The 17,752-nt window shown below is 43.0% G+C and overlaps 1 protein-coding gene across 1 annotated transcript in view; it reads left to right on the top strand.

Annotated features, from left to right (window-relative positions):
• Positions 1 to 17,752, top strand: part of LOC311101329 (protein furry homolog) — a gene marked incomplete at its 5' end in the record, with an annotated part of 178,126 nt that overhangs the window by 122,348 nt on the left and 38,026 nt on the right. Inside the window, 4 exons of the mRNA XM_084142456.1 lie at positions 6,028 to 6,207; positions 7,576 to 7,740; positions 13,076 to 13,150; positions 13,709 to 13,882. Coding sequence (XP_083998582.1) covers positions 6,028 to 6,207; positions 7,576 to 7,740; positions 13,076 to 13,150; positions 13,709 to 13,882 — 594 coding nt within the window. The remainder of the gene's footprint in view (positions 1 to 6,027; positions 6,208 to 7,575; positions 7,741 to 13,075; positions 13,151 to 13,708; positions 13,883 to 17,752) is intronic.

Raw genomic sequence — 17,752 nt, 5'->3', positions numbered from 1 at the left:
TGTCACAGATACTGGTGATGACCCAGCTCCTATATCACAGAGGGAGGGAAAGAAGGAAAGTCTGTCCCCATACAGTCATGGAAGCCAACAGGTTGAACATAGCCAATCAAATATCCTGATTCATAGCTAATTCACAAGGGACAAGTGCCAACATGGCACCGACTGTTTGGCATTACCCACTCGAGCCCAGGAGTAGTCCATTGGCACAGTGGAAAGGGGCACCTTCTTACAACAAACAAGACAGATACACTACATGACCAAAAGTATGTGGACACCTGCTCGTCGAACATCTCATTCCAAAATCATGGGCATCATATGGAGTTGGTCCCCCCTTTGCTGCTATTACTGCCTCCACTATTCTGGGAAGGCTTTCCACTAGATGTTGAAACATTGCTGCAGGGACTTGCTTCCATTCAGCCACAGCATTAGTGAGGTCGGTCACTGATGTTGGGCAATTAGGCCTGGCTCGCAGTCGGCATTCCAATTCATCCCAAAGGTGTTCGATAGGGTTGAGGTCAGGGCTCTGTGCAGGCCAGTCAAGTTCTTCCACACAAGTTCTCTGTGCAGGCCAGTCAAGTTCTCGACAAACCATTTCTGTATGGACCTCGCTTTGTACACAGGGGCATTGTCATGCTGAAACAGCAAAGGACCTTCCCCAAACTGTTGCCACAAAGTTGGAAGCACAGAATCGTCTAGAATGTCATTGTATGCTGTAGCATTAAGATTCCCCTTCACTGGAACTAAGGGGCCTAGCCTAAACCATGAAAAACAGCCCCAGACCATTATTGATTAAGTAATTAATTATCTGAAGCAGGATGGTGTCTGACCACTGTCTCAGCCTTCTGTAACAGCTCCTGAAATGGTAGGGGGGTTTCCACGACGCTGCTGAACAATAAATCCACCAGGTTTTGTACGTAGCCTGTGAATGAAATAAAATATCAACACTCAATAAACATATAGCGAGAAAAATAACTTTCTCTAGCTTGGAATTATTTTATTTGCTAATAGAGGGACTGTAACTACAGAATTGATTCAGGCCGGTGATGCTGATGTCTTTACTATGCAACCAGCTGTGTATGTTGCTGAATGTTGGCTGACACGTTTAGGTATTTGCTGCCAGAGCCATAGCTATATTTGTAGTAGAGAAGTATCATACTTCACGTATTTTTGACCTAGAAAATACATGATAATCTTAGGAGTACAGGCATGTTGTTTTGCGATAGCAGACGAAGCCCCCGAATGCTAGCTAGCAAGCTACCTAACTTGCAAATAGCCAGTTTGAGTTGAAACATTATTGAAAGCAAGCGGGCTACATCTTATGATATATCCAATGCCTGCCCTGTATTGACCCTAAATACAAATGGATTACAGTTAGTTTTTGTTAGCAAGGTAGCTAGCTAACGTGAGCTATGTAAACTCAGCAAAAAAAGAAACATCCTCTCACTGTCAACAGCGTATATTTTCAGCAAACTTAACGTGTAAATATTTGTATGAACATAACAAGATTCAACAACTGAGACATAAACTGAACAAGTTCCACAGACATGTGACTAACAGAAATGAAATAATGTGTCCCTGAATAAAAGGGGGGTCAAAATCTAAAGTAACAGTCAATATCTGGCGTGGCCACCAGATGCATTAAGTACTGCAGTGTATCTCCTCCCCTGGACTGCACCAGATGTGCCAGTTCTTGCTGTGAGATGCTACCCCACTCTTCCACCAAGGCACCTGCAAGTTCCCGGACATTTCTGGGGGGAATGGCACTAGCCCTCACCCTCCGATCCAACAGGTCCCAGACGTGCTCAATTGGATTGAGATCCGAGCTCTTCACGCACAGAACGAGCAGTATAGCTGGTGGCATTGTCATGCTGGAGGGTCATGTCAGGATGAGCCTGCAGGAAGGGTACCACATGAGGGAGGAGGATGTCTTCCCTGTAACGCACAGCATTGAGATTGCCTGCAATGACCACAAGCTCAGTCCGATGATGCTGTGACACACCGCCCCAGACCATGACGGACCCTCCACCTCCAAATCGTTCCGCTCCAGAGTACAGGCCTCGGTGTAACGCTCATTCCTTCGACGATAAACAGGAATGTGACCATCACCCCTGGTGAGACAAAACCGCGACTCGTCAGTGAAGAACACTTTTTGCCAGCCTGTCTGGTCCAGCAACAGTGGGTTTGTGCCCATAGGCGACGTTGTTGCTGGTGATGTTTGGTGAGGACCTGCCTTACAACAGGCCTACAAGCCCTCAGTCCAGCCTCTCTCAGCCTATTGTGGACAGTCTGAGGACTAATGGAGGGATTGTGCGTTCCTGGTGTAACTCGGGCAGTTGTTGTTGCCATCCTGTATCTGTCCCGCAGGTGTGATGTTCGGATGTACCGATCCTGTGCAGGTGTTGTTACACATGGTCTGCTACTGCGAGGATGATCAGCTGTCCGTCCTGTCTCCCTGTAGCGCTGTCTTAGGCGTCTCACACTATGGACATAGCAATTTATTGCCCTGGCCACATCTGCAGTCCTCATGCCTCCTTGCAGCATGCCTAAGGCACGTTCACGCAGATGAGCAGGGACCCTGGACATCTTTCTTTTGGTGTTTTTCAGAGTCAGTAGAAAGGCCTCTTTAGTGTCCTAAATTTTCATAACTGTGACCTTAATTGCCTACCGTCTGTAAGCTGTTAGTGTCTTAACGTCCGTTCCACAGGTGCATGTTCATTAATTGTTTATGGTTCATTGAACAAGGATAGGAAACAGTGTTTAAACCCTTTACAATGAAGATCTGTGAAGTTATTTGGATTTTTACGAATTATCTTTGAAAGACAGGGTCCTGAAAAAGGGAGGTTTCTTTTGTTTGTTTATACAGTATCTTCCTCCGACATGCTACATCACATTACACGTTAGCTTGATGTATTTAGAAAGCTACAGTATCATTCCCATTTTATCTGTGGTATCATAGCTAGCCTGGCTCCCTAGCATTATCAAATAATGTTGTATAACCAAAAGTAGCTACTAGCTAGCTAGCTAACGTTAGTTAGTACCAGATATCTACTTAGCTAACGTACTCACCAATGGATGTAATCCATTCCTGGCAATATTGTTGAAATGCATTGTTTGCACCAACATTATGGAAGCCCATTTCCAGTCTTATTTGCCGATTGAAATGTGTGTTTGTTGCACCCATATGCAGACTTAACAACATTGTTGTCCACAAACTCCACATAGCAGCTGGAGCCGGACCACAATGTGTTGTCTCTGGGCGAAGGTGCATAAAAGATGGAGGAATTCAGATATGACGTCATTGTTTTTAGCAATACCCACAGAGTTCTTAAACTATGGCGAGCGACATGGTTCAATGTGTCCTCAAATCAGCATAAAGTTTTGGAGCTAGAATTTGGATAATGTATACTGTGCTAATGCCGATGCAAAAATACTATAATGGAGAGCAATGTACAATACGGCAAACTTAGCAAACGAGGCATTTGTGGTAAGTACATGGGGGCTGCCATCTTAATGCACCTTCGCCATCTGACATCATTGGCATGTAAGTAACCCAGTGGTGGCCAATAATTTCAGCTCAAGGGCCGAATCGGGATTTCAAAATTCAGAGGATGGCAGTTATTTGAAAATGTACATGTCCATTATAATTTCTACATCATTTCTATCTAGTTTTAGATGTTCAAGAGTGGCCTGGAGTGTTTAAAAAAAAAATAATAATAATAATTTAAATGACCAGAATTATCCTATTTACACTTTGTAGTCAAGACTCATATCGATGCCACATAGGTCGTTTTCTACGAGAGAAGTTGGTTATTGCCTTCAGTTGCTCTTCAAAGCAATACAATATATTTTGGTATTTTGTTCATTGGTCCACTACAATCCCAAAAAGTGTGTATGTCAGCAGTCAACTTTTCAAGATAGAGCACTTTCAGTACAGAGCAAAACGTGTTTTGATTATGCATTTTATGGTGTTAAGAATGAACAAAAATTCAGGAGAGAGGACCAGACTTGAATGCAACACTAACTATGCTGAACAAAAATAAACACAACATTTAAAGTGTTGGTCCCATGTTTCATGAGCTGAAATAAAAGATCCCAGAAACGTTCCATATGCACAAAAAGCTTATTTCGATCTAATTTTGTGCACAAATTTGTTTACATCCCTGTTAGTAAGCATTTCTCCTTTGCCAAGATAATCCATCCACCTGACAGGTGTGGCATATCAAGAAGGTGATTAAATAGCAGGTGCAAAGTTTTGAGGGAGCGTGCATTTGGCTTGCTGACTGCAGGAATGTCCACCAGAGCTGTTGCCAGAGAATTGAATGTTAATTTCTCTACCATAAGCCGCCTCCAACGTTGTTTTAGAGAATTTGTCAGTACGTCCAACCGGTCTCACAACCGCAGACCACGTGTAACCACGTCAGGCCAGAACCTCCACATCTGGCTTCTTCGCTGGAGAAGTCTGTGTTGTGAACAGAGTGCCCCATGGTGGCGGTGGGTTTATGGTATGGGCAGGCATAAGCTACGGACAATGAACACAATTGCATTTTATCGATGGCAAATTGATTGCACAGAGATACTGTGACGAGGCCCATTGTCGTGCCATTTATCCGCCGCCATCACCTCATGTTTCAGCATGATAATGCATGGCCCCATGTCGCAAGGATCTGTACACAATTCTTCCATGGCCTGCATACTCACCAGACATGTCACCCATTGAGCATGTTTGGGATGCTCTGGATCGACAGCGTGTTCCAGTACCCGCCAATATCCAGCAACTTCACACAGCCATCGAAAAGGAGTGGGTCAACATTGCACAGGCCACAATCAACAGCCTGATCAACTCTATGCGAAGGAGATGTCGCGTTGCACGAGGCAAATGGTGGTCACACCAGATACTGACTGGTTTTCTGAGCCACGTCCCTACCTTTTGTTTTTATGGTGTCTGTGAACAACAAACAGATGCATATCTGTATTCCCAGTCATGCGGTATCCATAGATTAGGGCCTAATGTATTTATTTCAATTGACTGATTTCCTTATATGAACTGTAACTCAGTAAAATCTTTGAAATTGTTGCATGTTGCGTTTATATTTTTGTTTAGCATAGTTGCCTTGAAAGCAGCTCCCTACTAACTCAACAAGCACCAGCTACTACTAACTGCCAATCAGCTTCCACGGCTGTTGCAACATTTTAAATAGTTGCCTTGAACGCAGCTCCTCAACAAGCATCAGCTGCAACTCATTGGTAATCAGCCTCCACACCTGTCCTCACTCTCCTTAATCACCACTTCCACCTTACTTAAACGTTCCTCCTCTGTGTTCTGCAGTGCATGTTGCACGACACTGTGCGTTACTAGCCTTATCAAGTGTTGCATCCCTCCTTCTCCACCGTCTATCTAGTATCGCTTAGGTTCTTCCAAGGATCTCCTGGGGGGGGATTGCCATCACCACAGCAGCCTAACTACCATGGCATGACGATGTCTACCTGAGACTCCAAGCCAAACTCTACAGAGACCACCACACGGATTCTTCATCTGCAGCCTTTGGCTTCATCCGGCCCATTCTCATCCTTCCGGAATCCTTCTCACATCCTTTCTATTTCCTCAATAAATATTCTAAACCCATTTCAATGTCTGGTCCTTGTAAAAAGATAATATGATGAACAGAATACTGAATGTTTTTGAGTGTAGTATTCCTTTAACTACTGCAACAAAACAAAAAAGGAAAGGAAAACAGAGTCTTGCATCTCAGCAGTAAATTTGCAGGCACACCCAACATGACTCTATAAACAGCCTGCTGTGTTGGCTGCAGGCCCTCATTCCAGGCTCACACACACTGAAACCTTTCTCCTGGAGGATTCTCCTCAGAGGCTTTGCTTTATGGTAGCTTTCAGGAAGCCCCGTCTTTATGCTTCTTTGATAAAATAAAACACTTTTGACGTCATATGGTGGATACCTTCTAACAGACTCTGTGTGTGTGTGTCTCTCTCTCTTTGTGTGTGTGTGTGCTGCCTGCACATGCTCTACAGACGGCCCACTGGAGGGAATCCCTGAACATCCTGAAGCTAGTGGTGTCCCGGTCAGCCAGCCTGGTGCAGCCATTGTCCCCCCACAGCGAGCTGTCCCACCTGGACCTCCGAGTGTGGGAGCGCTCCTCTTCCAAGGCCCTGCCCGGGAAAACATTGGACTTTACCTTTGACATCTCTGAGGTTAGTCAGACATCGATGGTTCTCTGGTTCTTTTGATCTGTTTTTCTCTCTTTCGCTCTCTCTTGCTCACTCTCTGTCTCTCTCTTGCTTATTATCTTTCTCTCTCACACACTCTTTCTCTCTTTGTCTCACTTTCTCCCACTCTCTCTTTCCCTCTCTCTCTCTCACTCTCTCTTGTTCTGTCTCTCTTTCTCTTTCTCTTTCATTTCATTTCCTCTCACTCTGACGTAATGTTGTCGCTCCCTGTCTGACAGCCAAGCCACGGGCAACAGGGTTTGTTCTGTGCATGAAGCTGTTCTGTGTTACATAAAGACTGCTTCCCAAATGGGCTCTGGGTGCCATTTAGGACACAACAAAGGTTTGGTGTTAAAAGCAAGAAGGCCACTTAGAGGAATGGTTACTGTCTCGCGTTTTCCTGTACTTTTCCTGTGTTTTCCAGGGTGTGGTACTGGTGTGAGACTGTGTTGATGACTGGATCTGTTTTGGACAGGAAACATGTCTTTCCTTTCAGTTAATTACAGATTATGCCTTTTAATAATGACCCCAGTAGATTAGCAAGAAAGCTAGAAAAGTACACACACACACACACACAGTGAACACTTTCAGCCAGTCTGGGCAGAACTAGACTAGAGAGCGATGTTGTGAGGGTTAACAGACAGACAGACAGACAGACAGACAGACAGACAGACAGACAGACAGACAGACAGACAGACTGGGAAGCAGTGTATGATTTATGTATGTCTGGGAACCATTCAGGCAGCTATTTGTGCGGTTTATGAATGGCAGGAAATATTGTCAGACAGGGCTGCTGCTGTCCTTTGTGTGGGAATCAGGGAGGAGGAGAGTTCAAACTGGGCTGGGGTGGAGATGGAGGGAGGGAGCGCCAGCCGAACAGAGAGCATTACCTAGAGAGGAATGAATGAACAAACTAACCTCTCGTTTCTCAGACAAATTCCTCAGTATTTTTAGACGGAAGGGGGTGGGGAGAAAACACAACAGAAGAACAGCATGTTACCAGAGGCACATGGAATCTGTGTAAATTGACTTCAGGTGGATTGAATAAGTAAATTTAGCCAAGCTGGGGGATTTCTTATTTTCCTAATGTGCGAATCTCTCCTGCTTGGTAACGGCTGCCAATGGGACAGTGCTAAGGGCTTAACAAACATTGCCTGGCAGGTGTTGAAATATTGATGAGTGGCTGAATAGTTGGCCTGCTGCGTGTCCTGGCTGGGAGGGCTGGACTGGAGCAGGCATAGGACAGAGGAACGGGAGCGGTCCGATCATGGACTTACTATTGCAGAGACACACTGGTTCTGCTCCAAATCTCTGCTCTGTGTGTGACTTACTAAGGTGTGTGTGTGTTTGTAGACCCCAGTGATAGGCAGGAGGTATGAGGAGCTGCAAGGTTCTCCAGGCTGGGAGGGGAAAAGCCGGGCCATAGCTGTGACCTGCAGCACCTCCTCCACCTCCTCGGGCTCCACCTCCAACAACGTTCTGGTTCCAGTCAGCTGGAAAAGACCCCATTCCTCTCAGGTCAGTGTCACCCTTTCACCCCTCCTCCCCCAGTCCTCTCAGGTCAGTGTCACCCTTTCTTCCACTCCTCCCCCAGTCCTCTAAGGTCAGTGTCCCCCTTACATTTTACATTTGAGAAATTTAGCAGACGCTCTTATCCAGAGCTATTATAGTGCCTTGCAAAAGTATTCATCCCCCTTGGCGTTTTTCCTATTTTGTTGCATTACAATTTAAATGGATTTTTATTTGGATTTAATGTAATGGACATACACAAAATAGTCCAAATTAGTGAAGTAAAAATAAATAAAAATAAATCTAAAAAATAAATAACGGATATTCATATGTATTCACCCCCTTTGCTATGAAGCCCCTAAATAAGATCTGGTGCAACCAATTACCTTCAGAAGTCACATAATTAGTTAAATAAAGTCCACCTGTGTGCAATCTAAGTGTCACATGATCTCAGTATATATTCACCTGTTCTGAAAGGTCCCAGAGTCTGCAACACCACTAAGCAAGGGGCACCACCAAGCAAATGGCACCATGAAGACCAAGGAGCTCTCCAAACAGGTCAGGGACAAAGTTGTAGAGATGTACAGATCAGGGTTGGGTTATAAAAAAATATCAGAAACGTTGAACATCCCACGGAGCACCATTATATCCATTATTAAAACATTGAAAGAATATGGCACCACAACAAACCTGCCAAGAGAGGGCCGCCCACCAAAACTCACGGACCAGTCAAGGAGGGCATTAATCAGAGAGGCAACAAAGAGACCAAAGATAACCCTGAAGGAGCTGCAAAGCTCCACAACGAAGATTGGAGTATCTGTCCATATGACCACTTTAAGACGTACACTCTACAGAGCTGGGCTTTATGGAGTGTCCAGAAAAAGCCATTGCTTAACGAAAAAAATAAGCAAACACGTTTGGTGTTCGCCAAAAGACATGTGGGAGACTCCCAAAACATATGGAAGAAGGTACTCTGGTCAGATGAGACTAAAATTGAGCTTTTTGGCCATCAAGGAAAACGCTATGTCTGGCGCAAACCCAACACCTCTCATCACCCCGAGAACACCATCCCCACAGTGAAGCGTGGTGGTGGCAGCATCATGCTGTGGGGATGTTTCTCATCGGCAGGGACTGGGAAACTGGTCAGAACTGAAGGAATGAAGGATGGCGCTAAATACAAGGACATTCTTGAGGGAAACCTGTTTCAGTCTTCCAGAGATTTGAGACTGGGACGGAGGTTCACCTTCCAGCAGGACAATGACCCTAAGCATACTGCTAAAGCAACACTCGAGTGGTTTAAGGGGAAACATTTAAATGTCTTGGAAAGGCCTAGTCATAGCCCAGACCTTAATCCAATTGAGAATCTGTGGTATGACTTAAAGATTGCTTACATTCAGTAATCTTGCTCTGATTTGTCATCCTAAGGGTCCCAGAGATAAAATGTAGCATAGTTTTGTTTGATAAAATAAATATTTATATTCAAATGTAGGAACTGGGTTATACATTTTGAACCCCTGCTGTCTCTGGCTCCACACCCACCCCGCCCGGCCATCTAGGTGTGTGAAAGTTAGTGTATAAGCTAATGGTCCATCATGTATGACATTCCTGGGAGTGTGTAAACTTACATTTTGTATTAACATATCATTTTTGTATGTTCTCTATAGTTATGTACTTGAAAATGTATCATTTGACCAATTCAGCACATTTGGGCAGACTTGATACACAATAGTCCAGTATTGCAATGCTTCACTGGATCAATCTGAAACTTTGCACACACACTGCTGCCATCTAGTAGCCAAAATCTAAATTGCGCTTAAACTGCAATATTATATTGTGTCCTTTCTCTTGCATTTCAAAGAAGATGGAACAAAAAATCTATAGAAAACGCATGTTTTTTTGTTTGTATTATCTTTTACCAGATGTGTTATATTCTCCTACATTAATTTCACATTTCCACAAACTTCAAAGTGTTTCCTTTGAAATGGTATCAAGAATATGCATATCCTTGCTTTAGGTCCTGAGCTACAGGCAGTTAGATTTGGTTATGTAATTTTAGGTGAAAATTGAAAAAAAGTGTCCGATCTTTAAGAGGTTAAGTGATTAATAAGACTTAACTAGATCAAAGGTAATTCAATAATAAATATTGTGTTGCACCTTCAACCAATAGCCTAACAAATTAACAACTCTTGAAAAAATACAAAGACTTTTGATTAACTTTATTAAAACAGCCACTATATCAAATTTCAGTCAGACCGACCAGCCAGCCCGAGCCGCCTGCACGCCCAACCCCCACCAGTCTAGTCAATAACTCAACTCCCTCCCAACACAATTTCCTTCCCAGTTCACACCTTTAATTTCCAAGGAAAAGGTTTGAAAAGAAAAGAAAAACACCTCAAATATACATTAACACACAGAAACAGCAAATACTCCATATAATTCATCTCATAGGACTAATAGTACTTGCACACAATATAGCTGGATTGCCCCGTCCTGTCCCTAGGGGTCCACCACCCTGCAGCACCCCAACCCAACACACCCCACTCAGCTTTAGGATCTTAGTGAAACATTCATTATTGTTTTTGCGTGTGTTAGGCCAAGGCCAGAGTGACAGCCCACAAGTTGGCAGACCCCCAGGGCCAGGACTGAGCAGCCCAGCAGCTAGTGATTGCCTAAATAGGTATCTCCGCTGACGTGGGCATGTTTTCAATAGACTCCTTTAGTCATACTGTATTACATATAAGGCATACAGACCTTATGAAAGTTGCCCAGTATACCCTTAGTCTTGTAATAAATCAAATCTAGTGATACATAACTTGAAATTGTGGGAGGATAACCAACCTTCCAATAAATGGCAATGCATTTCTTAGCCGCTATAAATGCTTGGTTACACAGTTTCTTCAGATAACAGTGTTCAGTATCAGCATTTCCAAGCATACAAAAACAGGGAAAAGAGAATCTTAAGGCATGCTGAGAACAAAGAACATACTCTTTGCCAGAATTCAGCCAGCCTTCACAAGACCATAACAAATGCAAATACCTCCAGCAGAGGAATGACATTTCTGAGTGCATGCAATTCAGTTTCACTGGCATATAGTACGTTCTATGGATGGCCTTAAACTGCAGTAATTTATATCTCAGATTATATTAACATGACTTGGCATTCAAACATATCTGTATCCATTTATCATCATCAATAGCTTCTACCAGGTTTTCCTCACATTTTTGTTTTACATGTGTTGTGTCATCGGGAAAAGCCTCTATCAACCCTTGATACAGTTTGTAAATCAACTTTGGAGGTTTGTCAGACTGCCTTAAAATAGCATCTGGCTTGTCCAGTGTTTGCTGCACAGAGAGAATAAAGTGTTGTATCTGCAAAAATTCACCTCACCTCTGTCACAGACTGGTCTTAACTGGCTGCCTGACCCTGCTGAGACCCCTGTCACCATCTGATCCTCCTAAAATGATGCATGACAAAGAATTACCTTGATGTACATTTATACATCATATTATCCAAGAATAGAATCAATGGTTCAATAATTGAAATGACCATTATTCAGAGATATCACTGTGGCTTTAAGCTTAAGCTGCTGTCCTTTAGCTACTGTAAGTCTACCCATCAATTCATTCACTGATATTGTTAATATACTGCAAAATTCCCATGAGCTCTGTAGACTGTTTTTCCCTGGCTGTCTGACCCTGCTGGGACCTCTGTCACCATCTGATCCTGCTAAGACATGAGTGTTGTGTACTGACTGCACTAGAGGGCTACATTTCCAAATAATCTGTGGGACAACAAAAATATTTTCATCCGAAAGTCGTCGCAGGCATCCCGCGGGACCTGTGGGTCCCGACAGAGATCATTGCGGCGTGGTCTGCATTTTTCATGTTGCGGGCAGGAGGGCGGTTAGACAGACGACTTTCGGATGAAAATATTTTTGTTGGCCCACAGATTATTTGGAAATGTCCTCTTTCTGCTTTGTATGTATTAAAAACACATGTTTTTGCATTATTCACACACTTCAACCTCAGTAGCCTACCTTTCCTAGTTGGGCGTGATCATTAGTCATTCACATCATCCCTCTTCTCCTCCTCCTCCACATCATCATCATCCTCCTCATCATCATCATGATTCACCATCATCAATCACAAAAACTAACCAGTCAATTGTATAGATTTGTTTATTCTTTACATTTCTCCAAAAAGTACGATCTTTGTCCCCATGTGCAGTTGCAAACCGTAGTCTGGCTTTTTTATGGTGGTTTTGGAGCAGTGGCTTCTTCCTTGCTGAGCGGCCTTTCAGGTTATGTCGATATAGGACTCGTTTTACTGTGGATATAGATACTTTTGTACCTGTTTCCTCCAGCATCTTCACAAGGTCCTTTGCTGTTGTTCTGGGATTTATTTGCACTTTTCGCACCAAAGTACGTTCATCTCTAGGAGACAGAACACGTCTCCTTCCTGAGCGGTATGATGGCTGCGTGGTCCCATGGTGTTTATACTTGCGTACTATTGTCTGCGGGCTGGAGCGGGTGGTCAGACAGACGACTTTGGGATGAAACCGATTATTTGGAAACGGTCCTCTTTCTGCTTTGTATGCGTTAGTCTACCTATTGTATTAAAATCACATATTTTTCGCATTATTTACACACTCAGAATTCGCTGCTTCAACTTCAGTATCCTACCTTTCCTAGTTGGGCTTGAGAGTTCAAGTGCAGTGCACCTAGTATGTGTGGTCTCACTGAAATAGAGTAGACTGCCTACATAGGCGGAGAATCACGTGGCAGTTAACTTGAATATGAAATTAACTTAAATATGATTAGACTGTAGTTTACTACAGTGTCTGTAAATAATTATTGATATTGGAAAGAAGTGGAGGGCGCTCAACCCCCCTGTGCATAAGGAGTGATGACTGAAATATTACAGTACATTTCTGTGTACTTTTAGTAGAACAAACACATTCCTACAGTGTTCTAATTATCCAGTGTTTACAGTGGACAGGAACAGGGTAGTCTTTTTAAAGGAAGCAGCAGAAGTAAAAAGTGTGTAGCTTAAAGAGAATTTTACTCAAACTATATTTTGGTATTTTGTTCGTTCGTCTACTGTTAATACAATCACAAAATTGTGCATGTCAGCAGCCAAGTTTTCAAGATAGAACACTTTTAGTGCGAAGATGAAGCAAGGTCAGATCATGTTTTTTATTTTCATTTTGACGTAATCTGATTTGTTGTGCTGTTGCGTCACTGTCCTCTGAGGTCCTACTACACAGTCTGAACAATGCAGCTCTGCTGTGCTCTGGTGGGAAGTCGCCTCACAAATCTCTTCTCTCTTCTCTCCATATCTGCAGAAGAGAACACGGGAGAAGCTGGTGAATGTGTTGTCTCTGTGTGGACAGGAAGTGGGGCTCATCAAAAACCCTTCGGTGAGACACACACACACACAGAATATTTAATATTCATAATAAGTGTCATTTTTTGTTCAGAATCACTGAGAAACAGCAGCAGTCTAAACACTTATTCAACAATTAGACACACTCATTTTGATGATGGCCTACTCACAACTAATATTGCAGACATTTTTTGAAAGTTATATACTGAGTGCACAAAACATTAGGAACACCTGCTCTTTCCATGACATAGACTGACCAGGTGAATCCAGGTGAAAGCTATAATCCCTTATTGATGTCACCTGTTACATCCACTTCAATCAGTGTAAATAAAGGGGAGGAGACAGGTTAAATAAGGATCTTTAAGCCTTGAGACAATTGAGAGACATGGATTGTGTATGTGTGCAATTCAGAGGGTGAATGGACAAGACAAATGATTTAAGTGCCTTTGAACCGGGTATGGTAGTAGGTGCCAGGCGCACCGGTTTGATATATGAATTGTAGATTTAAGCATGCTTTTGTAAGGAGTGGGGCACTCCCACTTGTATGCTTAGTATGCTTTTAACATACCCCTATGTATCCTCCTGTCCCAAGGTGATCTTCTCCAGCTGTGGAGAGCTGGACCTGATGGATCTGCAGTCCAGCCTGGTGTCATCTGATAAGGGGACACGGGAGCAGGACAACAACATGGATGACACCACGTCCGAACAACAGTTCAGAGTCTTCAGAGACTTTGACTTCCTGGACGTGGAGCTGGAGGATGGAGAGGTGAGATTGGTTGATTGAGTTGTATTTGTATTTATTATGGATCCCCATTAGCTGCTGTCACTCTTCCTGGGGTTCAGCAAAATTAAGGCAGTTATACATTTTAGAAACATTACAATACATTCATAACAGATTTCACAACATATTAAGTACCCTCAGGCCTCTACTCTACTACCACATATCTATAACACTAAATCCATGTGTACTGTACTCATAGTAGTACTGTGCGCCTCCCATAGTCTGTTCTTGACTTGGGGACTGTGAAGAGACCTCTGGTGGCATGTCTTGTGGGGTATGCATTGGTGTCCGAGTTGTGTGCCAGTAGTTCAAACAGACAGCTCGGTGCGTTCAACATGTCAATACCTCTCACAAAGTAGTGATGAAGAGAGATTGACATGCATATTATTAATGTTAGCTCTCTGTGTACATCCAAGGGCCAGCCATGCTGCCCTGTTCTGAGCCAATTGCAATTTTCCTACGTCCCTCTTTGTGGCACCTGACCACACGACTGAACAGTAGTCCAGGTGCGACAAAACTAGGGTGCGACAAAACTGCGACAAAACAGTAGTCCAGGTGCGACAAAACTCCTGAGTGGCGCAGTGGTCTAAGGCACTGCATCGCAGTGCTAGCTGTGCCACTAGAGATCCTGGTTCGAATCCAGGCTCTATTGTAGCAGGCCGCGACCGGGAGACCCATGGGGCGGCGCACAATTGGCCCAGCGTCGTCCAGGGTAGGGGAGAGAATGGCCGGCAGGGGATGTAGCTCAGTTGGTAGAGCATGGCGTTTGCAACGCCAGGGTTGTGGGTTCGATAAAATAATGTATGCGCTAACTGTAAGTCGCTCTGGATAAGAGCGTCTGCTAAATGACTAAAATGTAAAATGTAAATGTAGGGCCTGTAGGACCTGCCTTGTTGATAGTGCTGTTAAGAATGCAGAGTAGCGCTTTATTATAGACAGACTTCTCCCCATCCTAGCTACTGTTGTATCAATATGTTTTGACCATGACTGTTTACAATCCAGGGTTAGTCCAAGCAATTTAGTCTCCTCAACTTGCTCAATGTTCACATTATTCATTACAAGATTTAGTTGAGGTTTAGGATTTAGTGAATGATTTATCCCAAATACAATGCTTTTAGTTTTTGAAATATTTAGGACTAACTTATTCATTGCCACCCATTCTGAAACTAACTGCAGCTCTTTGTTAAGTGTTGCTGTCATTTCAGTCACTGTGGTAGCTGATAGTGTTGAGTCATCCGCATACATAGACACACTGGCTTTACTCAAGCCAGTGGCATGTCGTTAGTAAAGATTAAAAAAAGTAAGGGGCCTAGACAGCTGCCCTGGGGAATTCCTGATTCTACTTGGATTTTGTTGGAGAGGCTTCCTTTAAAGAACACCCTCTGTGTTCTATTAGAAAGGTAACTCTTTATCCACAATATAGCAGGGGGTGTAAAGCCATAACACATACGTTTTCTCTAGCAACAGACTTTGATCGATAATGTCAAAAGCAGCACTGAAGTCTAACAAAACAGCCCCCATAATCGTTTTATCATCAATTTCTCTCAGCCAATCATCAGTCATTTGTGTAAGTGCTGTGCTTGTTGAATGTCCTTCCCTATAAGTGTGCTGAAAGTCAGTTGTCAATTTGTTTACTGTGAAATAGCATTTTATCTGGTCAAACACAATTTTTTCCAAAAGTTTACTAAGGTTTGGTAACAGGCTAATTGGTCAGCTATTTGAGCCATTTAAGGGGGCTTTACTATTCTTAGGTAGGGGAATAACTTTTGCTTCCCTCCAGGCCTGAGGGCACACACTTTCTAGTAGGCTTAAATTGAAGATGTGGCAAATAGGAGTGGCAATATCGTCCGCTATTATCGTCAGTAATTTTCCATCCAAGTTGTCAGACCCCGGTGGCTTGTCATTGTTGATCAACAATAATAATTTTTCACCTCTTCCATACTTACTTTACGGAATAAAAAATTACAATGCTTGTCTTTCATAATTTGGTCAGATATTCTTGGATGTGTAGTGTCAGCGTTTGTTGCTGGCATGTCATGCCTAAGTTTGCTAATCTTGCCAATGAAAAAATAATTCAAGTAGTTGCCAATAAAAGTGGGTTTTGTGATGAATGAGCCATCTGATTCAATGAATGATGGAGCGGAGTTTGCCTTTATGTCCAACATTTCATTTAAGGTGCTCCAAAGCTTTTTACTATCATTCTTTGTGATTTATCTTTGTTTCATAGTGTAGTTTCTTCTTCTTTTTATTCAGTTTAGTCACATGATTAATCAATTTGCAGTACGTTTGCCAATCGGTTGTACAGCAAGACCTATTTGCCATCTCTTTTGCCTCATCCCTCTCAACCATACAATTTTTCAATTCCTCATCAATCCACGGGGATTTAACAGTTTTTACAGTGCATGCTTATTAGTAACTGGGATAAGCAATTTCATAAATGTGTCAAGTGCAGCATCTGGTTGCACGTCATTACACACCACGGACCAACAAATATTCTTCATATCAACAACATAGGAATCACTACAAAACTTATATGACCTCTTATACACAATATTAGGCCCAGCCTTTGGAACGTTGGTTTTCCTAGATATGGCTACTATATTGTGATCACTACATCCGATGGATGTATGTATATATTTCTGCAGCATTAGTAAAGATATACATGTTGATGATTTCTTTCTTGTACTGTTTGTAACTATCCTGGTAGGTTGATTGATAACCTGCACCAGGTTGCAGGCACTAGTTACAGTTTGAAGCTTTCTCTTGAGTGGGCAGCCTGATGAAAGCCAGTCAATATTTAAATCACCCAGAAAGTATACCTCTCTATTGATATCACATATATTATCAAGCATTTCACACATATTATCCAGATACTGACTGTTAGCACAGCTTCCCACCAGAATGGGATTTAGGTGAGGCAGGAGAACATGTAGCCATATTACAGTGAGGGAAAAAAGTATTTGATCCCCTGCTGATTTTGTACGTTGGCCCACTGACAAAGAAATGATCAGTCTATAATTTTAATGGTAGGTTTATTTGAACAGTGAGAGACAATAACAACAACAAAATCCAGAAAAACGTATGTCAAAAAAGTTATAAATTGATTTGCATTTTAATGAGGGAAATTAGTATTTGTCCCCCTCTCAATCAGAAAGATTTCTGGCTCCCAGGTGTGTTTTATACAGGTAACGAGCTGAGATTAGGAGCACACTCTTAAAAGGAGTGCTCCTAATCTAAGCTTGTTACCTTTATAAAAGACACCTGTCCACAGAAGCAATCAATCAATCAGATTCCAAACTCTCCACCATGGCCAAGACCAAAGAGCTCTCCAAGGATATCAGGGTCAAGATTGTAGACCTACACAAGGCTAGAATGGGCTACAAGACCATCGCCAAGCAGCTTGGTGAGAAGGTGACAACAGTTGGTGCGATTATTCGCAAATGGAAGAAACACAAAATAACTGTCAATCTCCCTCGGCCTGGGGCTCCATGCAAGATCTCACCTCGTGGAGTTGCAATGATCATGAGAACGGTGAGGAATCAGCCCAGAACTACACGGGAGGATCTTGTCAATGATCTCAAGGCAGCTGGGACCATAGTCACCAAGAAAACAATTGGTAACACACTACGCCGTGAAGAACTGAAATCCTGCAGAGCAGGTCCCCCTGCTCAAGAAAGCACATATAAAGGCCCGTCTGAAGTTTGCCAATGAACATCTGAATGATTCAGAGGAGAACTGGGTGAAAGTGTTGTGGTCAGATGAGACCGAAATCGAGCTCTTTGGCATCAACTCAACTCGCCGTGTTTGGAGGAGAAGGAATGCTGCCTATGACCCCAAGAACACCATCCCCACCGT

The sequence above is a fragment of the Coregonus lavaretus genome (assembly GCF_964263955.1).
Source record: "Coregonus lavaretus genome assembly, chromosome: 26".
Classification (NCBI taxonomy): Eukaryota; Metazoa; Chordata; class Actinopteri; order Salmoniformes; family Salmonidae; genus Coregonus; species Coregonus lavaretus.
This window is presented reverse-complemented; position numbering and strand designations above follow the sequence as displayed.